This window comes from Macrotis lagotis, chromosome X, assembly GCF_037893015.1.
Source record: "Macrotis lagotis isolate mMagLag1 chromosome X, bilby.v1.9.chrom.fasta, whole genome shotgun sequence".
In the NCBI taxonomy this organism is placed as follows: domain Eukaryota; kingdom Metazoa; phylum Chordata; class Mammalia; order Peramelemorphia; family Peramelidae; genus Macrotis; species Macrotis lagotis.
The window spans coordinates 234,977,316-235,004,957 of NC_133666.1; the positions used below are offsets into that span (position 1 = coordinate 234,977,316).

Sequence of the window (27,642 nt, forward strand, 5' to 3'; positions counted from 1 at the left end):
TTGGATAAGATGAACTCTAAAATTATGACTAGCTCTAATTCTGGGATCCTATGAACTTTTTGAATTATGAATTGTAAATAGGACCAATGAGGGGGTAAAGATGGATATGATGCTTTCATATTGTTGTCATTGACTGAAGAAGATAAACTTGGGGAAGGAAACAATACAAATCAATTAAATATATCTGTTCAATTGCAAAGTCCTTTGGAAACTTGAATCCATTATCATCTAAACTTTTGAACTTCATTCTAAATTGACATTAGTGATAGAACAGTTTGAAAAGTCAAGTTAATAAGTTTGTGCAAACTGCATGCTAGGCTCCAAGCTAAGCATTCAGAAAGGGAAAAACAATTCCTGACTTCAAGGAATTCAGTCTAATTGAGGAGGACAACATATTTTCAGTCATGGTCAAACAAAGGAATGCACTAACCTTAAGAGGGAATGGAAAGGGTTTGAAATGTGTCAGAAGAATGAAAAAGGCTTGTAATGCTTCTTATTTATATACTTCTAAGTTTAGAAAATAAAGAACCTAGCTTATAAAAGCATGGCTACTTATTTCCTGTGTGTCAGCTACCTACATTTCCCTGTTTATAAAAAGAAGGAAAAACACTTGCAACAAGATGTAGTAAAAGGCATGTCATAGTAGCTCTAGAATGTCAGATGTCTTTGTGTGTTTGTGTGCACGCGCACACATGTGTGTCTGTGTGTGTGTGTGTGTGTGTGTGTGTGAGAGAGAGAGAGAGAGAGAGAGAGAGAGAGAGAGAGAGAGAGAGAGAGAGAGAGAGATTTGTGTTTCTCTGTGTATTTATTTTAACATTATTACCTAAATCTTTGTGGACATTATCAACTTCTTATTTTACTCCCTAGGAAGCACTGGAAATACTATTTTTTTAGATTATGTTGCATAACCATGTCACCTACCCCAAAGAAGTTGAAGTTATCAGTTACATAACTTTAGAAAGACAGGAAATACCAGTGCAACTTAGTTTTTGAAATATCTGGTTGAAGGGTAGGAAAGGGGTGGAAGGAGAAGCAAGGTAGGAATTAAACATTTGTCTACTTTCTCCTTACTCAGGTTTTAGGAGTCATTTTTTTTTTTGATTTAGATATTAGGTTGGGGGGAGAAAATTTCTTTATCACTGAATTAATTTTTAAGCATATTTTTTTAGTATATAAAAATATCTGTGTTCAAATATATTTTAAAAAATTATGAAACCCCAAAACTAGGCATGGACCCACATTTCACATCCTATACCAACATAAGACCAAAATGGGTACCAGATTTAGATGCAAAAGGTGATATCATAGATCAATTAGGAGAATAAAGAATAGTCTATCTGTTAGATCTATGTAGAGGGAAAAGTTTGTGACCAAAAAAGAGATAGAGAGTATTATAAACTGCAAAATAGATAATTTTGACTACTATAAATTTAAAAGATTTTGCACAAAGAAAATAAATGCAGTCAGAATTAGAAGAAATGCAGAAAACTGTAAATCAATTGTCATAGCTAGTACTTCTGATAAAGTACTTATTTCTAAAATATATAGAGAACTATATAGAAAAGTAAACTCATTTTGCAATTGATAAATATTCAAAGGATATGAAAATGGTTTTCAGATAAAACAATCAAAGAGAAAATGTTCCAAATCAGTACTGATTAGAGAAATGTAACTAAAAGAACTCTGAAGTGACACTTTAGATGTAGCAAATTGGCTAAGATGACAAAAAGGGAAAATGATCACTGTTGGACAGACTGTGGGAAAACTGGGACACCACTTCACTCTTGGTGGAATTGTGAACTGATCCAATTACTCTGAAGAGCAATTTTGGAACCATACCCAAAAGGCAATAAAACTGTGCATATACTTTGATCCAGCAATACCACTGTTGGGTCTATATCCCAAAGAAAGCATAAAAAGGGGAAAAACCCACATGTACAAAAATATTTACAGCAACTCATTTTTATTATCAAATTTAATGGAGAAATGACTGAACAAATAACAGTATTTGAATGTGATGTAATATTATTGTGCAGCAAGAAATCATGAGTGGCCAGAATTTAGAGAAGCATGGAAGGACTTTCATGAACCGATATCAAGTGAACTGAATGAAAGTTGTATGTATTAACAGTAACATTGTGAGATAGATCAACTATTTTTCATTTAGCACCTCTCAACAGTTCAGTGAGCCAGGATATTCCTAAGAGATCTGTTATGGAAAATTGCATCCACATACAGAAAAAAGAAACAAACAAACCACCCTGACAAAAAACAAAACAAAACTATGGAGTTTAAACAGAGAGCAAAGCATATTATGTTCACTTTTTAAAATTTATTTTTTATTTCTTCTTTTAGTCTTATGGTTTTCTTTTCCCCTTACTATTAATTCCTCTTTCACAACATGACTAATATGGAAATATATTAAACTCTATTGTAAATGTACAATTTATACCAAATTGTTTTCTTCTATGAAGAGGGTGGTAGAAAAATTTTGAGTTCATAAGCTAGCAAATGAATTAATGTTGAAAACTGCCTTTGCATGTAATTGGAAAAATGAATAATTTATATTTTTTAAAAATTAACAAAATTATGAAATCAACATTAAGAATATTTAGTTGCTGATTTAGCTCTGCTATCATAATTTTCTATGCCATTAAGTTACATTTTTCCACTCTACACACAATTTTTAGGTAGTAGACAATGTTTGAATACTCGATGAAAATTTGAGGTTATTTGGTCAGTGAAAGATAATTTTGGGGTTTGCACATTTAGTCATGTCTGCTTCTTTATGATCCCATTTGGGGTTTTCTTGTCAAGAGATAATATAGAGTTGTAGGGGTAGCTAGGTGGTGCAGGGGATAAAGCACCAGCCCTGGAGTAAGGAGTACCTGGGTTCAAATCCGGTCTCAGACACTTAATAATTACCTAGCTGTGTGGCCTTGGGCAAGCCACTTAACCCCATTTGCTTTACAAAAAACAAAAAAAAAGATAATAGAGTTATTCAGAATTTTCTTCTCCAAATCATTTTATGATTACAAAAACTGAGGCAAATGATGAAATTACTTGTCTAGATCATACAGATAGAAAGTGTCTGAGACCATAGTTAATTCAGGAAGATGAGTACCAGTCTTGGCACTCAATGGAAAGTGCCACCTAGAAGTCCTTTAAAAAGATAAATTACATGAAATTTGTATACTTTCTAAAGCTGATTAGGAATATTATTTTCTTTTAATTTTTGCATTGCAATATTTGTCAGAGAATAAGTGAAATTCTTCAAGTAATATCTACTAAAGTTTAGAACCTTATAATAGAATGAGAAATCTAATTTCTTTCTATATTTATTACATTTAGGAAATAACTGGTATTAGTTTTTGTCTCCAATTTGATTATTAGTTTTTTCATTCATCAATGGGAAACTATTAAGAAACAAACAACTGTCAGTTAATTTTTAATGAATTAAGATGAAATGATGTAGTCTTAGCTGCTGATGCTGCAAGATCAGTTTCTAGATGCTAGAAAAAATTTATCTCAAGATTAGGATTAATTTTGTTCTATTTAATTTTATGTATATATTAAACATTTCCAAAATATTCATAATTATATTATTCATATTCATAATTATAGTTATATTAGAAATCCAATCTTCATGGGTGTAACCCTCTCATTCCCATGAAATTCTTAATTTCATCCAAATTCATTTCAGGCTGATTGATAACACCATATTTGTTTGACTGACTTTTGCATCTTTTCTGTTCCTTATAAAAAGACACAACAAAATATCCTAACTAGCAACATGGGGGTGATGATCAACATTAATAGACTTGCTTATTCCATCGGTGCAACAATCAGGCACAATTTTGGTGTATCTGTGATGGAGAATATCATGTGAATACAGAGAAAGAATTGTGGGATTTGAACAAAGACAAAAGACTATTTATTACCTTCAAAGAAATCTTGTTATAATGATATATATATATATATATATATATATTCATGTACATATCTATCTATCTTATATACTATAATCCAAATCAGTATTCATTAGAGAAAGGCATACTAAAACAACTCTGAAGTGACACTTTAGATGTATCAAATTGGCTACAATAACATACTTTATACTTTATTTTTCTTCCTTAAGGATATGATTTTTTTCTCACCATATTCAACTTAGATCAATGTATACCATGCAAACAATGTAAAGACTAACAGGATTGCCTTCTGTGGGAGGGGGGGGGAGTGAGATTAGCGGAAAAATTGTAAAAATTAAAAATAAATAAATAACTTTTAAAAACACACAACATAGCAAAAAACAATATATTTTAAGACTCATAGCAATGACATGGGTATTTATATAATGTACAATTTGTGGTTCTTAAAAGAGACTTTTTTCTGTAATCCACTTCTTTTCACACTGAGGATTAAATTATTAATTTCTTTTGCTCTCTCTCTCTCTCTCTCTCTCTCTCTCTCTCTCTCTCTCTCTCTCTCCCTCTCTCTCTCTCATTAGATATAAATGAATGTGAATCAGAACCCTGTAAGAATGGTGGGATCTGTACTGACCTTGTTGCCAACTATTCCTGTGAGTGTCCTGGTGAATTTATGGGAAGAAATTGCCAATACAGTAAGTATCACAAATACAATTTTTAATTATATATATTACAGATATTAGAGGAAAAAAATACCAGATGCTAACTACTGTCAGATAACAGAAAAAAACTTAGTGAAGATGGTGTTTTTATTTGCTTCTCAAGAGTATTCAATGCTTGTGATTACCAATTGCAAATTAGTGTTTACATTAATAATGTAAATAATTTTCCAGCTATATTTCATCTAATGTTTTAATGCCATTCTTTCTCTCCCTCTCTTCTACCCTCCCCCTTTCTCAGACTGCAAAACAGACAAAAGAAAGAAAAAATCCTAGGAGAATTACTTCAAAAAAAGTATATCTAAGTATGTAAGACACTTAGAGATAGTATAAGGAAGCACAAGATTAGAATAAACATTGACCTTATTGTTCTGAGGCCCATGGTTTCTTAATCCATAAAATGGGAAGTTTTACCTAGATGATCTCTGTGGTCTTTTCTACATGTGTGTGTGTGTGTAATATACATATATATATATATATGTGTGTGTGTGCATACATATATGTGTATATATATATATGCATATATATGAACTTATGCTATAGTGAAAATATCTTTGACAAGAAGTCAGAAGACCTATGTCTTCTATATCATGGTCTGCTACTTATAATTACAAGACTTTGTGTGTATGATTTATACTCATTGAAACTTAATTTATTCATTTGCCAAAAAGAGGGGGACACAATTAATGAAGCCAATAGGGTGTGATGTAAAGTCTATTGGATTTTGAACAGAAGATTTGAGTTAGAAATCTTGAAAAAATGAGCACTTTACTCCTGTGGGCCTCAGTTTTCTCTTCTGTAAAATGAAGATATGGAAGTAAATGACTTCTGCAGTCTTTGCCAGCTTGAAATTGAGGATCTTGCCCTGTCCATTGCACAGGATATTGTAAAAAAAATCAAAATGCAAGTACTCATAAACTATAAAGTTTTAGTTATAGACAAGGTCTTATTATTATTGAATTTTAAGGTACAATTAGTCCCCCTAGTATTGAAGAAATTTATTAAAATATTGAGAATTGCTAAATATGAGGTGGAGGGATAGTAGAAGGGAGCAATACAGAACAAACAGATTCCAGAATCTCTCTCTCTCTTTCTCCTTTCTCTCTCTCTCTCTCTCTCTCTCTCTCTCTCTCTCTCTCTCTCTCTCTCTCTGTAAGACATGAATAAAACAGAGAATTCAAATAGATTCAGATAGAGCAGGTTCAAGTGAGTATTCTTGAATTATTTCTGTACTGTTATATGTATGTGTGTGTAAACACATATATCCATTCAAATAATATATAGAGACATATTCACATAATTTTTTTAATTTATTATTTTATTTTTGCTTAACTGCATGTAAAAACAATTTTCAACATTCATTTTTAAAAGTTCTAAATTCTCTCACTCCCTTCATTGAGAAAGTTGGCAGTTTGATGTAGATTATACATGGGTAGTTATAACAAGCAAATGTCCATATTAGTCATGTTGCAAAAGAAAACATCCAGCAAAATAAAAACCCAAGAAAAATAAGGAAAGTAAGAGAAAAATATGTTTCAATCTGTACTCAGTCTCTATCAGCTCTCTCTCTAAGGATAGCATTTTTCATCATAAGTCCTTCAGAGTTGTCAGTTCATTGTACTTCTTAGAATAACATTTTTTCTTTGACATGAATTTTCCCTCAAAATAAGGATAAGAAAGGAGAGAATAAAGTTGCAGAGCATCAAATGTTTTAAGCTAGAAAGGACATATCTAATGACAATATTCTAGTTCATTCTTATCATGTTACAGATGAGGAAACCAAAGCCTAGGGAGCTTAAATGTCTTAGACACCATTATTTAGAGAATAAAGACAGAATGTGGGTTTAGTTCCTCATCTCCAAATCCAACATTCTTTTCATTATACCATTGTGACTCTGCATAGCTTGAGCAGCAGGAAAATGAATGTGTCAAAGACAAATTATTCCACATTCTTACAAATTTGGAATATCTTAGGAACCAAATTCTGAAATGACTAATGACCAGTGATATATCTTTTGGGTTTAAAAGCTTCATCAATGACTATAAAACTGGAGAAACGACCAAAAATCTCTTATTAGTTTAGAGGTAATGTCTATTTACCAAGTTACTTATTTCAAAAACCACTTCTTTGTTTAACTTTCTTAATAATTGGTAATTATCCAACTATTTCAAGTTCTCCAAGCCATTACCCCTATTGACCATTATGACAATTGAAAATGTTGGCATGGCAGCTTTTGTATTGTGATTTATCATTTTATATGGTGTCCTTTCTACCAGATGTTTGGGATTTTTTTACATTTCCCCATATCTAAATTTGTTATTTTTTTCCTTCCAACTTTCCTTTACATTTTATACAATACTGCAGTCTTCACTTGCCATGTATTTGTAAGAGGAATTATTTGAATACCCATTTTTTTTACCTTCTACAAATTATACTGCTATCAAATTTGCTTGTTGGCTCCAATTTATTAAATCCATTCATTAGTTTTTGAGTTAAAATACTGATTAAGGATAACCCCTTTATATTTAAATATCTAGATAATCCTATCAAATTTATTTCAGTAATAATGATGTTGACCTATTATTCTAATTCATTCACTTTCTCAGGGTACATTGTTGAGAATTTGAGTGTTATTTGGAATTTGTGTCATAAGGTTTTCTAATTAAGCCATTATAATTAATTACATGAAAATAATAGTCATTACAAAATAGTCAAAATAATAGTCATTACACAAATCAAACTTTTGTCAGTAACAATTAAATTAGGTTAAACATAAATTTTATAGCTTCATTGATTATCTAAAATTTATAAAGAATATTTAGATAATTTTTACAAAAAAACACTTAAAAAAGGTTGCTCATTCAATTAAGAATTAATGATGAATTGACATACACCCTGCTCTTATGTAAATAAAAACAGTAGGAAGTTCAACCTTAATTTATGACTTTGAACTTTTGTTCTAATAAGTTTTTTTTTATTTTAGTTGAAATACAACTTTTGCATGAGGAACCCAATGCTGCTATTTAGACCCTTACTTAGAATCTCTGCCCTTTTAAATTATATAAGTCCAATTATTCAATCAGGCATTTGTACAAAAACCATGAAACAGAAAAATAATTATTAACCAAAATTAGGAAATCTATTCTCAGTATAATAGAAGGCTCTTTGCCATGTATATTTAACAAAATATGATATAATAATGAAAAGTAATGGCCATAGAAATTGATAGACCTTTTAGTTTGCTGATCTAAAAGAATGTGTTACTGCTTTCATAAATTAGTCTATGTGTCCCATAGTACCTATGTGCTGGTAACCTACATTTTCCTCCTGGGTATTTAAATGTGACATGATTAAATTTTTAGGAATGAGACTAAGATCATTCTTGTTCCTAATATTTGTTTTAGAAATGAAGATGGCCCATCATATGTGAGGTCCATTTTCACAGGGATGATGTGTAGAGTCTGTCTGAAGTATATTACCTAAGGATAGGGTTTTTGCAGTCTAGAAGGGTTTTATTAGCAACTAAGAGAAGACTCTAATTAAAAGTGGATAAAAAAACAAAAACCAAGTTGTCCATCTTGTCCATCTACTTTTAACATGCAACAATATCCCTTCCCCATTCATTCTCTCCCTCACTATGCTTGCTCATGGAAAACATGGATATAGTTTTTATTTTAGCTCCTGAGCAATTAAGTAACCTTTATAGAAATGCCTTTCAAAAATAGGAATGTTTTCAATGAGCTGGAATGTTAATCTAAGGATGAACTGTGACCCTTTTGTATTGATTTGTATGGTCTCTTCAGAAATTTTAGGCTAATGGGACTCATAAGTCATTCAAGTTTATATAAAAATATGGAAGGAAGAGATAATTTTATATCTTTCTCCAACAAATTGAATTACACATCAGCAAGAAACCAAGTGGGGTTAGTTTTCTTTGGCTGTTGGAGCCTAGGACTAGCCACATTGATGATTCATTCCTTATATGTCATGTGCTTGCTTGATGGGGTTCAGGCACTATGGGATATGCAGATTGCTTCTTCCTCCCCACCCCCACCTTAACCAAGAAATTCAAAACACATTCAACAGTGGCACTAAACTATGTGACAGTCATTATTCCAAACCCCAGGGGATTTGAGTTCAAAGAATAAAACAATCCTTATTTCAGAAGTGTTTACTTCTAATGAGTGGAACCAGAAATGAATTTAAAATATCTAAAGTATAACTATGAAGTATACACACACACACACACACATACACACACACACACAGACACACACACACACACACACACACACACACAGAGCAATTAAATTATCAGACAGTTTGAGAGGGAGGGGAACAGGAATGACTTCAAGCAGAAGTACATCTTAAAGGAAAAGATATCATGGAGAAGAGGATGCATTCTAGGTGTGGGTGATGGGATGTCAAGGACTCCAAAATAGGAAATGGAATATCATGTGTGATGACCTGTGGCTGGCTTGACTGAATTACAGTATAAGTCACTCTGAAGTCACTTGTATTGTGATTTTAATGAGGTTCGGATTCCTTCCTGTAAATAACATTCTAACACAGAGGTGAAAATGAAAGTATTTTAATAATGCAAGGAATAGATTGCTTACAATAATATTCAATACAGCAAATAATATATACATATATATATGAAAGGATTATTAATACTATAACAAAAGTAGAAGAGAAAGATAAAGAAAACATCACCAATTCAGGGGAGCACCAACTCTTAATTGCCTTGGCTGGAAAATTCCAGTTCAACAGCCATGAGTCCCAAATGGGAGAGTCACAGGCAGAATGTCTTCTCCATGGGTGGGATTCTCTTTCTTCTGCTTCTTCTTCTCCTTCTTCTCCTTCTTCTTCTTCTTCTTCTTCTTCTTCTTCTTCTTCTTCTTCTTCTTCTTCTTCTTCTTCTCCTTCTCCTTCTCCTTCTTCTCGTTCTCCTTCTCCTTCTCCTTCTCCTTCTTCTTCTTCTTCTTCTTCTTCTTCTCCTCCTTCTTTCTCTCTTCTTCTTCTTCTTCTTCTTCTTCTTCTTCTTCTTCTCCTTCTCCTTCTCCTTCTTCTCGTTCTCCTTCTCCTTCTCCTTCTCCTTCTTCTTCTTCTTCTCCTTCTCCTTCTCCTTCTTCTCGTTCTCCTTCTCCTTCTCCTTCTCTTCTTCTTCTTCTTCTTCTTCTTCTTCTTCTTCTTCTTCTTCTTCTTCTCCTTCTCCTTCTCCTCTCTTCTCCTTCTTCCTTCTTCTTCTTCATCTTTTCCTCCTTCTCCTTCTTCTTCTTCTTCTTCTTCCTCATCTCCTCCTCCTTCTTCTTCTTTGTATTCTTCTTCATCTTTTCCTCCTTCTCCTTCTTCTTCTTCTTCTTCTTCTTCTTCTTCTTCTTCTTCTTCTTCTTCTTCTTCTTCTTCTCTTCTCCTTCTTCTTCTCCTTCTTCTTCTTCTTCTTCTTCTTCTTCTTCTTCTTCTTCTTCTTCTTCTTCTTCTTCTTCTTCTTCTCCTTCTCCTTCTCCTTCTTCTCGTTCTCCTTCTCCTTCTCCTTCTCCTTCTTCTTCTTCTTCTTCTTCTTCTTCTTCTTCTTCTTCTTCTTCTTCTTCTAATGAATGATTGGAGTCTTAGGATATTTATTAGGGGAGAAGAAAGGTTTGTTGCCAAATTCAATTGGAAAGGATCCCAGAGTTCTTATCATGAACATGGGAAGTCAGTAAGTGTTATGACGTTAGGAAGATGTCATATGGGGCCGCAAGACACAACATAATTAAGGTCAGTACTGTGAAAATAGCCAGTTCTTTTCAGTACTGTTTGGCTAGTTACTAGGACTCTAAGAATGCTATCAAATCACATAGGACATGATCCGGGGGGGGAGGACATGTTCTCACACAGGTTCGAGTGAACTTACTCATATAAGAATTTCATTTTCTTATTCACCACTCCATAGGTGTTTGGAGTAATGTCCAGTGAGGTTGGAAATCTAATTAGGACCAGGTTGGTAAGAGTTGTGAAAAGAATTTATATTTTACCCTAGAAGTAATAGTAACTAGAATTGATGAAGCAACATTATTAAATTTGATCTTAAGGAAAATTCCTTTGCCAGGTCTGCAAGATATATTAGAATTAGGAGAAATTCTATATAGATAGCTCTTCTTGATCCCTCTTAAATTCTTGAGCCTTCCCTCTGAAACTTTCTCCAATTTATCCAATTTCTTTTTTTTTTTGGACAAAACTCTTTTTGCAAAGTCTCCTCCCACAGACTGTGAGCTTCTTCAGAGGGAGCTTATTTTGCTTGCTTGCTTGTGTTTGTATGTTTGTGTTTTTGTGTGTATGTGTATGTTACTTTTCTTTGTACTCCCAGCACTGACATGCAAAAGGTAATCAATAAATGCTTGTTAGATTGATCAATTAAAATGCTATAATCTGTGAAAAAGACAGTAAGGGATTGAATAAACTGAGTTTGAATAGAGAGAAGAGTTGACTGCCTAAGATGTTATGAAGGCAGAAAAGAAAAGATTTGGCAAATGATTATATATCTGGGATGAGTAAAAGTGAAGAATCTAGGATAAATAATGCCATGGTTATAAAACTGGGAGACTGGAGGGTTAGATTTCTACTTGTGTCCCCTGGGTCAAAGGATGGTGCGAAACAGGAACTTTGCAGATTTTAATAGATGTTCAGGTCCTTCAAAATTGAGCAATGCCTCCAAATGCTTCATTGTGGTCATGACCCTACTGAAAAGTGGGGAGATTAACAATGGAGGAAAAAAAGAGACTGTGGAATTTAAAGTCAGAGGATCTGAGTTCAAATCCTGTCTCTGTCACTTGCTGCCCATACATTATTTTACTATACAAGTCATTTAATTTATGTAGGCTTAATATTATCTCACCTCTAAAATAAAAGGTACAAAGGCTCTAAAATTACGAATTCTGAAAAGTAAGTAATTAGGCAGTTAAAACATAAATACATGCAGGTATACATATGTCTGAATATATATATATATATATATATATATATATATATATATATATATATATATATATATATAAAATGGATTAACATGAGCCTAAAATGAAAATAGAGAGGACTCAAATTGTGTCACAGTTTAGATATATGGCAAATTTCACAGGAGATTTAATAATACTTTTCCTCTTTAGAATTTAAAAAATCTCTTTCCTTTGACAAGGGAAAAAATGGTGGAAGTAAGAATGTTGAACAACTAAAATATTCTTGTTTAAGAGTAAATGTAATACCCCTCTCCCCCCCAAAATATAGATGCTCATGAGCAATAAAGAGGAAAAATTAAAATTAAAATTAAAAAAGTAATAAGAATAGGGGCAACTAGGTGGCACAGCGGACAGAGTACCAGCCCTGGAGTCAGGAGCACCTGAGCTCAAATCCAGCCCCAGACACCCAACGATCACCCAGCTATACGACCCTGGGCAAGCCACCCGAACCCCATTGCCCCGCAAAAACCAAAGAAGAAATAAAATAAAATAAAATCATCATCATCATCATCATCATCATCTTCTTCTTCTTCTTCTTCTTCTTCTTCTTCTTCTTCTTCGTCTTCTTCTTCTTCTTCATAATAGGGGTGGTAAGATGGCACAGTGGACAGAGCACTGGTCCCAGAGTGAGAAGCACCTGGGTTCAAATCATACACCCAACAATCACCCAGCTGTGCAGCCCCAGCCACCCAAACCCCCAAAATAATAATAATAATAATAATAATAATAATAATAATAATAATAATAAATGTGCTTCAGTCTATGTTCCAATACTACCAGCTCTGTCGTGGGTGGATCACATTTTTTAGGATAAGTCCATCACAAAGGCTACTTCCATATTTTTTCACTGTTACCATTGCTGATTGCAACTCCCTCCATCCGTACTTCCCCACTACCATACACTATATTTTCTCTCTCCTTTCACTCTGTCCCTTTTCTTAAATGTGCTGTAGGGTAGCTGAGTGTTGCAGAAGACTAATCAATGGCCCTGGGGCCAAGAGGCCCCGAGCCCAAACATCACCCCTTAGGTCCAGCAACCACCCGGTCCTATGGTCCTAGACAGGCCATCCAATCCCAGCCCCTTGCAAGAAGTTGAAAAGAAAATGTGTTATAGCTGACCACTCTCGCCCACAGTCCACCCTCTCCTCCATCACTCACATCTCCCCACTTCCCTCTATCCCCCTTCTTTCCATCTTACTCTAGATGTCTATACCCCATTGACTATATATGCTGTTTCCTCTCCAAGCCACCTCTGATGGGAGTGAAGATTCCCTCATTCCCCCTCACCTTCCCCCTTCCATATCATTGCCATAGCTCATTGTAATAAAAAAAATCTTATTATATGAAATATCTTAGCCTATTCCACCTCTCTTTTCTCTTATTCCCATTACATTTCCCTTTTCAACATTGATTCCATTTTTACAATATATTATATCTTCAAATTCAGCTCTCTCCTGTACTTCAACTATAAAAGCTCCTTCTACCTGCTCTATTAACTGAGAAGGTTTATATGAGTATTATCAGTGTCATTTTTCTATGCAGGAATACATGCAGTTCATTATCATTAAGTCCCTCATATTTTCCCATTCTCCTCCAATCTCTCTGCTTTACCTGAGTCCTGTATTTGAAGATCAAACTTTGTGTTCTGCTCTGGACATTTTAGCAGGAACATTTGAAATTCCCCTGGTTCATTGAAAGTCCATCTTTTTCCCTGGAAGAAGACATTCATTTTTGCTGGGCAGTTGATTTTCAGTTGCATTCCGAGCTCTTTTGTCTTCTGGAACATTATATTCCAAGACCTATGAGCCTTTAATGTAGTTGCTGCTAAGTCCTGTGTGATCCTGACTGCAGCTTCACAATATTTGAATTGTATCCTTCTGGCTGCTTGTAATATTTTCTCTTTGACTTGGGAGTTGTGGACCTGGCTATAATATTCCTGGGGATTGTTTTTTTGGATCTCTTTCCAGGGGAGATCGATGGATTCTCTCAATTTCTATTTTGTCCTCTGCCTCTAGGATATCTAGGCAGTTTTCCTGTAGGAATTCTTTAAAAATGATGTCAAGGCTCTTTTCCTGATCATGACTTTCAGGAATCCCAATAATTTTTAAATTATCTTTACTGAATCTGCTTTCCAGATCAGTTGTTTGTTTCAATGAGATGCTTACATTTTCTTCTAATTTTTAATTCTTTTGGTGTTGAAGTATTGTGTCTTGACTTCTCATAAAGACAACAGCTTCCTTTAGCTCCATTCTACATCTGAAGGATTTGTTTACCTCAGAGAGTTTTCTTATCTCCTTTTCCATCTGACAGTTCTGCTTTTTAAAGCATTCTTCTCCTCAATAACTTTTTGAACTGTTTGATCAATGGACCTAAGCTGGTTTTTAACATGCTATTTTCTTCAGCATTTTTTTGGATCTCCCTGACTAAGCCATTGACCTCTTTTTCATTTCTTTTCCTGCATCTCTCTCATTTCTTTCTCCAATTTTTCTTCTATCTCCCTCACTTGATTTTCAAAATCTTTTTTGAACTCTGTCATAGCCTGAACCCAATCTCCATTTTTCTTGTTGTCTTTAGATGCAGGAGCTTGTACTTTCTCATCTTCAGATTCTTAGGATCATTAGACAATGTATTTCTCAATGGTGTTCTTCTTTTTTCTCTGTTTACTCATTTCACCTGCTGTGCCTGCTCTTGGGGGTGCTTCCTGAGCTTTTGAGTATTTTTGGGACACCCCCTACAAGGATCTCAGTGTGTGAAGCTCTGTCCTCCCTCCTGGTCAAAGAATAAACACTAGTGCACCCCTCTGCCATGAGGCTGAGGTGGGGGGGCTGCTGTTCTATGGGGTGGCTTAGACTGTGATCAGGATCTGAATGTGGTCAGAGCCCCAGCATCCTGTTCCAGGTACAGAGGACAGACCTCAGAAGTCTCTCTATACTCCCCTACCTAGGCTGAACAATGGGGCTTCTGCCTGCTTCTGGGTTCCTAGATCCGGCACGCTGCTCACTGAGTGCCCTGAAGGCTGGGCTTCACATGCTTGCTGTGGCAGAGGTCCCCCCAAGTTGTTCCCAGTGCTCCTTAGGGTGTAGATCAGGAAATTGTCCCTGCTGCCATGAGCCATGGCTCCCAGTGCCCTGGGGCTGCTTCCGGGAGGCTGAAGTTCCTTCACTCTTGCAGCTGCCCCTCTAATCATGTGGAGTGGAGCCTTTCCACTATTTTCCAGGTTACCTTGGACTGGAGAATTGCCTCACTGGATCCTTCTGTGATCCTTATCTCTCGAAAATTTTGTTAGAGTCCTTATTTTATAAGTTTTGGAAGAGAACACCTAAGAAAGGTTCTTCTCCTGTCACCATCTTGGCTCTGCCCTCTATTTTTTTATTAAATCCTTTAATATTCTTCATTTTTTGTTTCTCCAAATGAATTTGATTACAATTTTTTTCCTAGCTCACTGAAATAATTTTTTGGAAGTTTGATTGGTAGGGCACTAAATAAGTAGTTTAATTTATGTAGAATTGTCATTCTTATTATGACAACTGCTTGACCTCTCCATGAGCAGTTGGTATTTGCCCTGTAATTTTGGTCTGATTTTATTTATGTGAAAAGTGTTTTATAGTTGTTTTCATAGAGTTTCTGGGTCTGCCTTGGCAGGTAGACTCTCAAATATTTTATGTTGTCTGAAGTTATTTTAAATGAGATTTCTCTTTCTAACTCTTGCTTCTGTATCTTTTAGTAATATACAGAAGTCCTGAGGGTTTATGGGGGTTTATCATATATCCTGTGACTTTTGTAAAGTTGCTAATTGTTTCCAGTAGTTTTTTAGATGATTTTTAGGGTTCTCTAGGAATACCATCATATCATCTGCAAAGAGTGACAGTTTTGTTTCTTCATTCCCAATTCTAATTCCTTCAATTTATTTTTCTTCTCTTATTGCTAAAACTAACATTCTAATATAATATTGAATAGTAATGGTGATAACAGGCATCCTTATTTCACTCTTAATTTTTATTGGGAATGCTTCTAGCTTATCCCCAGTATAAATAATGCTTGTTAATGGTTTCAGATAGATACTGCTTATCATTTTAATGGACAATCCATTTATTCTTATGCCTGCTGGTGTTTTTAGTAGGAATGGGTGCTGTATTTTGTCAAAGGCATTTTCAGCATCTATCAAGTTAATCATATGATTTCTATTACTTTTGTTATTTATATGTCAATTATGATCACAGTCTTCCTAACATTCAACCTATCCTTAATTCCTGGAATAAATCATGCTTGGTCATAGTATGTGGGATAAAAATCCACTTAAAAATATAGAGATTCCTCAGCGCAAAAAGGAAAGCTTATTTTGTCTTTTCTCTAAAAAGGGCACACTCTAAGTCTCACAAAGATACTAAATATCAAGGAGCTTCCCCAAGTTGAAAGTCAAGCAAGATTATATGGCCTAGCATGATTCCCCCCCTCCCTAGGCCCATCTCTTTCAACCTGATAGGTTAAGGTTTTCAGAGTTACAATCTTTACACAAAAAATCTACCCAGCAACAAAGAGAATAATAAAAGGTTTTCATAAAATATTACCTCACAATCCAGATGGTGAGGGTATCAAAAGAAGGTTTCTAAAGACCTGTTAAATGAATTAATGTCTGAGTATGTAAGGTCTTCAGAGAAGTCAGGTTACTCTTCTCACAGTCTATTATCAAATAAGTGGCTAAGTAAGACTGCAAGGTCTCTTCTCACAAGTATTCCACTAATTCCCTCCCTAACAGAATCAATGCAATATCTTTCTGGAAATAGTCCACTGTTTCACTCCCTAGCAGAATTGGGAGGGTGTCTGACTTGGAATGCAAGGCCTCTCTCCCTCTTCTAAGAATAGTCTAAGAGTAATAGTCTGTCTTTGTTTTAACGATTTTTAACCCCCTGAGAGGACTTCACTAGGAATGTTAACTCTTAAGAGGGAATATTCTACTCAAAAGTGTATTCTCCTAAGTAAAACTTGTAATTGCTTTACTAACTTTTAAGATTTTTGCATCCATAGTCATAGGGAGATTGGTCTATAATTTTCTTTCTCTCTTTTGATGCTTCCTTGTTCAGGTATCAGTACCATATTAGTGTAATAAAAGGAATAAGATAGAGTTCCATCTTCACCTATTTTTTCAAAAAGTTTCTATAGATTTGGAACCAAATGTTCTTTGAATTGTTGAAAGAATTCACTTGTGAATCCTTCTGGTCATGGTGTTTTTCTAAGGGAATTCATCTATGGCTTATTGAATTTCTTTTTCCTGAGATAAGGTGATTTAGGTATTTAATTTATTCATCTTTGAACCTGGGCAATTCATATTTTTATAAATATTCATCCATTTCACTTAGATTATCAGATTTATTGGCATACAGTTGGGTGAAATAGCTCTGAATTATTACGTTAATTTCCTCCTCATTGATGGAAAATTCATTTTTTCATTTTGGATACTAGTAATTTGCTTTTCTTCTTTCATTTTTTAATCCAATTAATGAAGGGTTTATCTATTTTATTGGTTTTGCTCATGAAACCAATTCTTGGTTTTATTTATAAGTTCAATAGTTTTTTGCTTTCAATTTTATTAATTTCTCTTTTAATTTTCAGAAGTTCTAATTTGGTATTTAACTAGGGATTTTTAATTTGTTATTCTTCTAACTTTTTTAGTTTCACAATCAATTCATTGATTTCCTCCTTCTCTATTTTATTCATGTCTTCAATTAGAGATAAAACCCCTAATAATTGCTTTGACTTTATTCCATAAGTTTTGATATGCTTTTTTGTTATTGTAACTGTCTTGGTTGAAATTGTTAAGTCTTTCCATGATTTGTTCTTTGGTCCACTCATTCTTTAAAATAAGGTTTTTTGGTTTCCAATTAGGTTTAGGTATATCTTTCCATGGGCCTTTATTGTATATGATTTTTTTAGATCATGATCTGAAAAGGATGTAGTCAATACTTCTGCCTTTCTGCATTTGATTATGTGGTTTTAATACCCTAGTACATGGTCAATTTTTGCATAGGTGCCATGTACTGCAGAAAAAAGGTATATTCCTTTCTATCCCCCTTTCAATTTTCTCCAAAAGTCTACCATGTCTAAGTTTTCCAACATTACATTTAGCTCCTTACCTTCCTTCTTGTTTATTTTATGTTTAGAGTTATTTAATTCTGAAAGAGGGAGGTTGAGGTTTTCCATCAGTAGAATTTTGCTGTCTACATCTTCCTGTAACTTATTCAACTTACCCCCTAAGAATCTTGATGCTATACCATTTGGTGCATAAATATTTAGTATTGAAATTAAGTCATTGTCTAAGGAGGATATAGTTACCTTCCTTATCACTTTTAATGAGATCTATTTTTGCAGCTGCTTTGTCTGAGATAAGGATTGCTATCCTTGCCTTTTTCACTTCAGTTGAAGAATAATGCATTTGGCTCCAGCCTTTTACTTTTACTTCATATGTATCTCTCTGCTTCAAATGTGTTTCTTGTAAGCAGCATATTGTTTTTAATCCACTCTGCTATCCACTAGCTTTTTATGGGAGAGTTCATACCATTTACATTCAAAGTTATAATTACTAACTCTTTAACGCCTTCCACGCTATCTTCCCTCTGTTTATATTTTTCCTCTTTTTTCACTTTATCCATATTCTTCAAAATTTTGCTTATGAATACCACTTCCTTCAGTTTATCTCTTTTATCTAACCCCCCCTTCCTTGTCTTTCCCTTTCCCCCTTCTTCCTCCCCTTTCTTTTGTCTATTTCTCCTTTCATCCCCCCCCCACTTCCCTCTTAATATTTGAAAAGTAAGAAAAATTTCCAAACCTGAGTGTGTGACTCTTTGAGTCAAATCTTATGAGAGTAATATTGAGGCAGTTCTCACCTCCTCCCTTCTTCCCCTCTATTGTAATATGTCCTTTTCACCTCTTCATGTGATGTAATTTACCCCATTCATTCTCCTGCTTCCTCTTGTCTCTTTATGGTTGCGCCTTTTCTCATGAGATACAATTTTTAAATCATTCCATCAGTCATGGACATGTCATGAGTGTCCCATTACTTCTGGCTAAGTATATTCCCTCTAATAGTTACAATTCTCAAGAGTTGTGAGAAGCTTCCTCCCAGATGGGGATATAACCATTTTAATCTTATTGAGTAATGTTTTTTTTTTTTCTTTTCCCCCCTTTACTTTTTCATTTATCTCTTGAGTCTCCTGTTTGAAGTCCAAATTTACTCTTTAACTCTGGTCTTTTCATCAGGAAAGTCTCCTATTTCATTAAATGTATATCTTTTTCCCTGAAAGAGAAGTTTTAGTTTCATTGGATAGTGAATTCTTAGCTGCAATCCAGACTCCCTTGCTCTCCAAAATATCATATTCTAGGTCCTTTGATCTCTTAATGTTGATGCAGCCAGGTCCTGTGCAATCCTGACTGTGGCTCCTTGGTATTTGAATTGTTTCTTTCTGGTGACTTGCAGGATTTTCTCCTTCATCTGATAGTTCTGGAGTTTGGCCACAATATTCCTCAGTGTTTTCATTTAGGGAATAGATATATTTTCAGTAGGGAATGAATGTATTCTTTCAATGACTATTTTGCCCTCAGGCAGTTCTCCTTTTCTATAGCTTGAAGTATGGAGTTCAAATCATCCTATGTTTTTTTAAATTGTCTCTCCTTGATCTATTTTCTAGGTCAGTTGTTTTGATTTTGCTTAACAGATTCTCTCTCTCTCTCTTTTTTTTTTTTTTTGCTAGGCAATGGGGGTTAAGTAGCTTGCCCAAGGCCACACAGCTAGGTAATTATTAAGTGTCTGAGGCAGGATTTGAACTCAGGGACTCCTGACTCCAGGGTCGGTGCTCTATCCACTGAGCCACTTAGCTGCCCAGCTTAACAGATTCTTGATGTCTCATGAAGTCATTCATTTCCACAGATTCCAATTTTTTTTATAAGAAAGGTGTTTTCTTCATTTACCTTTTGTATATCCTTTCCCATTTGGTCAATTCTATCTTTGAAGATGTTGTCATCTCTTTCCATTTTTGGCCTGATTTATTTTCAAAAGATTTGTTTTCTTGTTGTAAAATGTTAATTTTCTCTTGCATAGTGTTCATTTTCTCTTCCATTTCTTTTCTCAATTTTTCCATTTGATTTTTAAACTCCTATCTTATTTCTTCTAAAAAGTCTTTCTGGGCTGGAGATCAATTCATTTTCTCCTCTGTCACTTTGTGCTGGCCTTCTTCATTTTGGGCCCTTTCACTAGGGTCTTGTGTTGGGGCAGGGGCTGGTTCACAGACCTTTGCTGTTGAGATATCTAGATGCCTTGCTCACTGAATTTAGGAACTCCAAGATGTTATTCACTGGGCCAACCAGTAAGGAATGCCAGAAATTTTCTCTGGATTGTCTATGTTGTCTGGATCAGGATCTGTGCTGTCCTGACACAATCTGGATTGGGCCCTCAGGCTAGAAAGTAAATCAACTTAATCAGCATCAGCAAGTGGGGATCTGCAGCCCACAGTGGGTCCTTGGGGCAACTTGTGGCAACTTGCCAACATCTGGTCTATTTCTATGTTCATTCTTGAAAAAGTCACACTCTCCTACAGGAAGAGGTGGGGGTGAAGAAGGCTTAGACTCAATTGGCAACATGGGGGGTTGCGGAAAGTGAAGGGACTCATGCCCAGGTCTTACAGATCAACAGAACTGACCAGATAGATGTCTGGGCTATGGCTGCCTGCTTTGCATACAGCAATCATTTTGTCTTCTATTCTCAGTTTAGTTCCCAGCCTCATCCCACTGCCCCTGGACTGGGTCTCTGCTCTCTGCTCTGGGCACACCCACATTCCTCTGTGACAGACCTTGCTGGGAAATATTCCCTTCCATTTTTCTGTGGGTTCTGTGGATCCAAAATCTGTTAAGAAGTTTAATTTATGTCTGTTTTGAGGGAAAGCCAGGAGAGCTTAAAACATGCCTGGTTTCTCACCACCATCTTGACCTGAAGTCTCCATCTTCCATTCAACCACCAAAGTGATTTTTCTTAAATGTAAGTCTAAGGGGGCATCTAGGTGGCACAGTGGATAGAGCACTGGCCCTGGAGTCAGGAGTACCTGAGTTCAAATCCGGCCTCAGACACTTAATAATTACCTAGCTGTGTGGCCTTGGGCAAGCCACTTAACCCCATTGCCTTGCAAAAATCTAAAAAAGAATTAAATTAAATTAAATGCAAGTCTCAGAAGTCATCCTCCTCCCTTCCCAATCAACAAACTCCAATGGCTCCCTATTACCTTGAGGATCAAAAACAAAATTCTCTATTTGGCATTTAAAGCCCTTCAGAACCTTGCCTTTCCAAATTTTCCAGTCTTCTTACAAATTAAAACATGCCATATACTCTTCAAACCAGTGACACTGGTGTTCTTTGTGTTCCACAAATAATACACTCTATCCCTTGACTTCAAGCATTTTCTCTGGCTGTTTTCCCATGCCTAGAATTCTCTCTATCTCATCTCTACCTACTGGCTTCTCTGACTTTTTTTTAAGTCCTAACTAAAATCTCATCTTTCCAGGAAGTCTTTCATATTTCCTTTCAATTCTAATCAAGTCCATTTAATTATTTCCCATTTATTCTGATTGTAGCTTGTTTGTACATTTTTTTTGACATCTCCCTTGTTAGATTAAGAGCTTCTAAAGGGCAGGGACTGCCTTTTGCAGTTTTTTTTTTATATTCTTAGCACAGTACCCTATACTTTGTACACATTTAATAACAGTTTATTGTCTGCTTTGAAAAACTTTATTACAATATTATATCTTGACCTGAATGACTAAGACATCAGCCCTATTGTTTAGAGACCAGATTTGTTTCAAACAACTCAGGACCTAGGTTGGGCTGACGACAAACCCAGTCAGATCTTAAGACTGAACAAGGAATGTGAGGAGTTTTCTCCCACTATACTTCTCAAGCAACCTGTGAGTTTTATCTAGAAACTGCCTTCATGGTTGGCCTTATTGTTCTATTAGAGTGCTATGTAAATGTACCTTAAACATTCCTTGGAGATTGGGCTGCCCTTTCTTGGCTCCCTGCTACCCTAAGCAACATAATAAATATTCTAAATGATTTCAGTTCTGAGTTTTGTTCACAACCAACAATATAATGTAGTTGATATGGGATAAACCAACTAATAGTTTGACCAGTATCCCTACCCTCTTTTCACTGCTTCCCTTATCACTATTACTAGAAGTTTACACTTTTTTTTCAGGAAAATACTTTGATGTTATTGATGGTTAGAATTAAACTTAGCTTTTCTATTAACAGCTATTTGACTTTGAATAAGTCATCTTAACAGTCAAAATCTCAATGCCTGATTTGTAAAATAATGGGACTATACTATATGATTTCTAAATTGTCTTCTAACTCTAATGATCTTATTATTTTCTTGTTTCATTTATAATGAGGAACCTCTAATCCACTCCAAGAATACTTGCTAAGAACACCTGTATTGCATTAAATTATGCATGAGTTTCCCTGTTCCATCTTAGTGAAATGAAAAAAAAATGTGATTTTGACTTATTTCTATATTACTGTATAACTTCTATTTCTCTGTTTATATTTACTTACTGGATGGATAATAAAAGGAAGTATTAAAAATAATAAAATTTAACATAAAAGTTTAAAGCTAAATTATTCATTTTCTGACATTTTAGACCCAGAAGAAAACACCCCACACACACACACATATACCCTATCTATGTTTTTTATTTTGCTTAAATTTAATTTATTTTAATGTACCCATGAATTAATAGGTTTTATAAGAATCTTGGTTATAGTGCGCAAGTCTTCTTTAAAATAAATCTTATTGACATGCAGATATATTAGAGGTGATTTTATTTAGAAAACAAATTATGTGATACACTCATAAAAGTCTCAAAGAAGTCACCAAATGCTATCTAAAATGCACTTGGAGAGATAGTACTGAGGAGACTTGTGACTGACTAACAACAGCAAACCACCTCGTTCAACTTTATTTTTCATTATTGCAATGGCCTGTATTGCTAATAGCAATGGCTGGTTATTTATTATATGAGTGTTTCAGTGAATAATTTATAGGAATTTATAAATTACAAATGTTGATGAGTCCTGTGAATCATAGATTCAAAGCTGAAAGTGACATTAGAGGTTAGCTAATTCATTTTTCTTATTTCAAAAATAACGCAACTGAGGCCCAAGAGGTTAACTGACTTGTCTATAGTCACAAAGATAGTGAGAATCTTTTGGATATTTGGGGCAATATTTATAGCTTGGCCTCATGATTCCTTCTTCCACAATTGCAAGATTCCAATAATTTTTTAGATACCATGGAACAATATCATCAAATTTGGACTGCACACCAATATAGTCATTTTTTCTCTTATGCTTCTGAAGATATGAATATTGAAACCAATGTTAGGGGGAAAACATACATGAAGATAAAAATATTAAAATTAAAACATTACAAATATATTAACAGTATATTACAAGTAATATAACAGTATATAAATGAATATACCCACCTATACATGTATGCATACATAAACACACATACATATTTGTACATACATATCTATATATAGTATTTCAGTAGCCAGAAACACATATAAATGTATATCTATATGTATTATATGTAAATATGGCAATATGTTAAGGACCTTTAAATTTATCATTTCAGATATTCTTTCTGAAAATGTAGATAGCAACCCTACCATAAGTAGACAGTGAGAGATTCTGTACCCCCAAAACATCAATCTTCTGCAGCTGAGGATTTTCTAAATTACATTGCATGAAATTAGAATGTTGCATTGAATGTTTATCATTCAAATGTGGACAAATCCACTGGAGACCTGAATTTGCTGAGATAATCTTTACTTCCACACTATATTGCAGCATGTTCAAGGAAAAACAAAATGCATTTGTATATCTATACTCATTAGAACTTAAGCATATTAGTAAATGATGTTTCAAAAAATACCTTGGTTACAAATGATTAATCATTAAAAGGTTTATTTACTTTTGAAGGCATAATGCCAATGCTCTTCTTCATGGAGTAGATATTAAGAAGTAAAATTGTTTCTTGTATTCAAGAAATATAAAATTTATTAAGGCTCAAAAGACATGTGGAATTAACAGAAATGTAGAGACTTTTGCTATAGAAATAAGCAACTACCTTAGACAAAAAACACTTTAAAAATTTACCTTATATAATTTATATGTTTTAGAGCAAATAAGATCAAGGGTAACTAACAACTAACTAAACAGGCAATTTCTTATAATTATATATAAATATATCACATTTTATTTTTGCCAATTAAATATAATAACAGTACAATCATTTAAAATTGATTGGTATAACACTGAATAAGTAAATTAACAGGTAGACTTGAATTTTTTATTATATTGTCTTGGCCTACCCATAAACAACTAATATTTCTCCAGTTACTTAGATCTGACTTTATTTGTGTGAAGAGGATTTTGTAGCTGTGTTCATATAGTTCCTATGTTTGGTATGGTACGTAAATTCCCAAGAATTTTATATTGTCTACAGTTATTTTAAATGGAATTTCTCTATCTCTTACTGCTGGGCTTTGTTGGTATTACATAGAAAAACTTGTATTTTATATGGTTTCATTTTATGTCCTGCAACTTTGCTAAAGTTGTTAATTATTTCAAATAGTTTTAAGTTGATTTTCTAGGATTCTCTAAGCTTACTATCATATCATTTTTAAAGAATTAGAGTTTCATTTCTTCATTGACTATTTAATTCCTTCTGTTTCTTTTTCTTCTCTTATTGCTATAGTTAGTATTCTTGAAAAACATTGAGTAATAATGATAATAATGGACTTCCTTGCTTTACACTGATATTATTTGGGAAGGTTTCTAGCTTATCTCTATTACAGATAATGCTTGCTGATCATTTTAGATAGATATTACTTCTTATTTCTCAGGAAAACTCCATTTATTCCTATTTTCTCTAATTTTTTATAGGAATGTTTATTATATTTTGTCCAAAGTTTTTTTCCTGCATCTTTTGAGATAAACATGATTTTTGTTTGTTCTGTAAATGATATGGTCAATTATGCTGCTAATTTTCCTAATATTGAACCAGCCTTATATTCCTGGTATGACATCTACCTGGTCATAGTGTATAGTCTTTATGATTTATTGCCCTAATCTCTTTAGTGGTATTTTATTTAAATTTTTTTCATCACTGTTCATTAGAAATTTTTTTCTCTGTTGTCCCTCTTTCTTTCTTAGTTATCAGCAAAATATTTTTATTGAAAATGGAATATGATAGAACTCAATTAAATTTATCTCAATAATATTATGTGTTATAGTTATAAAAATAGGAAATATAAGAAATTAAAAGAAAAGCAAAGAAAAATAGGAAAATTTTATTCTTTTGGCACTTAAATTGGGAGTAACTCATAAAACTGTTTCTTCCTGTCATAAATCTATTTTATATGCCTGTTGATTATCCTGTAGGAGTTTAAGTTTAGAAGAAATGTCTGTTGAATTCTATTTAATTGGTGTGTGGAAAGGAAGATTTGTCTCATATCTGTTACTTCTTTCATGTATCAAAAAGAATTAGGAAAGCAATCCAGATTTGGATTTAGGGAAATGATATAATGCAAATGTTCCTTTTTTTCATGCTTAAAAAAACATTTTTTTTCTTTTTTCTTTCACTTTTACTTTAGTCCATGTACTTATAAAAGATATGTATATAAACAGACTCACAAGTTGTTGGGGTTTTTTTTTGAGATAGTCATTTACCTTATTTTAATCTCTTTAAATTTCCATCAGGTTGTAGCAATAACTGCATGAAAGAGAATACTGTTAAAAGCAGACCAGTTACTCTAAAGAAAAACAGATAATTCGAATCATATTATGTATATTCTTGTCTTTACAAACATAAATACGTTTAGATTCGTTGATAGATATGCATTAAATTCTTCATATTTGACAACAAAGTAACATCTTTAGTGACCTGCTTCTGGGTATATTTTTTCCAAAATATTGCCTGACAGCTTTATTCAGAGATTTCCTACTTTGAAATTCATCTTCTATACTTTAAAGTGATAACACAATAAAGGAAAAATAAATGTAAAATATTAAAATAGGCCCATAAGACTTGTTAAGTTCTTTTAACAAATTGAATCAAATTCTAATTGCTTGTTGCTTTTTAACTTGATGGAAATAATTCTTCAATAACTATGAAGATGTCTTTATTTTTAACTTACATTAACATTATACAGTAATTCTAATTTTGTCCAGAATTAAATTTCTTTATAAAGAAAGGCAAATAAACACAAAAGACATTAAATGCATGCTTAAGAAAGTTTAGGAAGAAGGAGCCAGAAAAAGGAAATGATTTAAGATGAAATAGGGAATAACTGATAACCTTCTCCCCACCCCCATTTCCTACCTACCATAAAGGACATGGATCAAATATTGCTTTTATAAAGCTTTTACAGACCCGATACATTGTTCTTTTCTCTCATCAGCCTTGTATATTAAAAACCATCATGCAAATACAATACATTGTAATAAATGACCTTAGTAATCTAATGTTTGATAAAAAAACAAAGACTAAAGCTTTGGGGGAATTTTTTTAAAAAAATGGAAAACTGAAAAAAAGCAGTTTGTCAGAAACAAGATATAGACCAACATTTCATATCACAAACCAGATAAAGATAAAAAATGAGTACATGATTTAGATATAAATTCAGATTTTATAAGCAATTTATAAGCAATAAGCAGATTTTATAAGGGTAGCATGGAAAATTTTACTATCAGATTTATGAATAAGGGAAGGATTACATGAAGTGAAATGAATAATTTTGATTACATCAAATTAAAAAGGGTCTGAAAACAAAGTTAATGTACCCAAGATTAGAATGAGTCATCCCTTAATTCATAAATGTTTAAATGGTATGAACAGAAAGCTTTCAGAAGAATCAAAATGCTCTAAATTACTATTTATTAGAAAAACACAAATAAAACTCTGGGGAACCACCTCACAATTATCACATTAGATAACATAACAGAAAAGGACAACTGTAAACATTTGAGTGGTTGAGGGAAAATTGGGACATTTAAGTGTTTGTTCATGGAATTGTGAACTGGTTTATGTATTCTGGAGAACAATTTGGAACTATATCCAAAAGGCTCAAAAACTATATTTACCCATTGATTCAGCAATCCTGTTCTTTATCCCATAGAGGGCAAAGAAAAAAAAAAAGACACACACACACACACACACACACACACACACACATATATATATATATATATATATATTTATGCATGTGTATATGTATATGCATATATATTTATACACACAAACACATATGTATATATAAATATGTATATATATATATAAATATATACACAAAAATATTCATAGCAATTCTTTTTGTGATGACAAAGACAAATTGTGATGACAAAGACAAATGATTGTGATGGAATGCCATTTTGCTATGATAAATGTTGAACAGGATGGTTTCAGAAAATCATAGGAATATGAATTGAAATAGACTGAGTTGAGCGAAACTGGGGCAGCATTGTACACAGTACCAAGAAATTTGCATGATGAGAAAACTGTAATTAACTTGGCTGATCAATGTAATAATCCAATAAAACTCTGAAGAAATTTTAAAAGCTATCCTTTCCATCTCTAGAAAGAGAACTGATGGAGTCTGAGTAGAGATTGAAGCATAACTTTATTTTTCTTGCTTTGTTTTTGCATCAAGACTAATATGGAAACATGTTTTGTATAATTTCAATGTAAATGACTTCTCAATAACTATAGGGGAAGAGCGGGAGGGTTTGAACTCAGAATTCAACTTAAAAAAGTCTGTTAAAATCAATAAATAAATTTAAAACCCTCATAGTTGAAAAATTAAAATAAAATACAAAAACAAAATAGATACTTATCGAATTATTGAATTGAATTATTTTATGTATGCTAGATTGTGGGTCAACATGATATTTA

At 33.6% G+C, this 27,642-nt stretch overlaps 1 protein-coding gene across 1 annotated transcript in view; it reads left to right on the top strand.

Annotated features, from left to right (window-relative positions):
- EDIL3 (EGF like repeats and discoidin domains 3) overlaps nucleotides 1–27,642 on the top strand; it is a 629,614-nt gene that overhangs the window by 324,005 nt on the left and 277,967 nt on the right. The window contains exon 5 of the mRNA XM_074207740.1: nucleotides 4,508–4,621. Coding sequence (XP_074063841.1) covers nucleotides 4,508–4,621 — 114 coding nt within the window. The remainder of the gene's footprint in view (nucleotides 1–4,507; nucleotides 4,622–27,642) is intronic.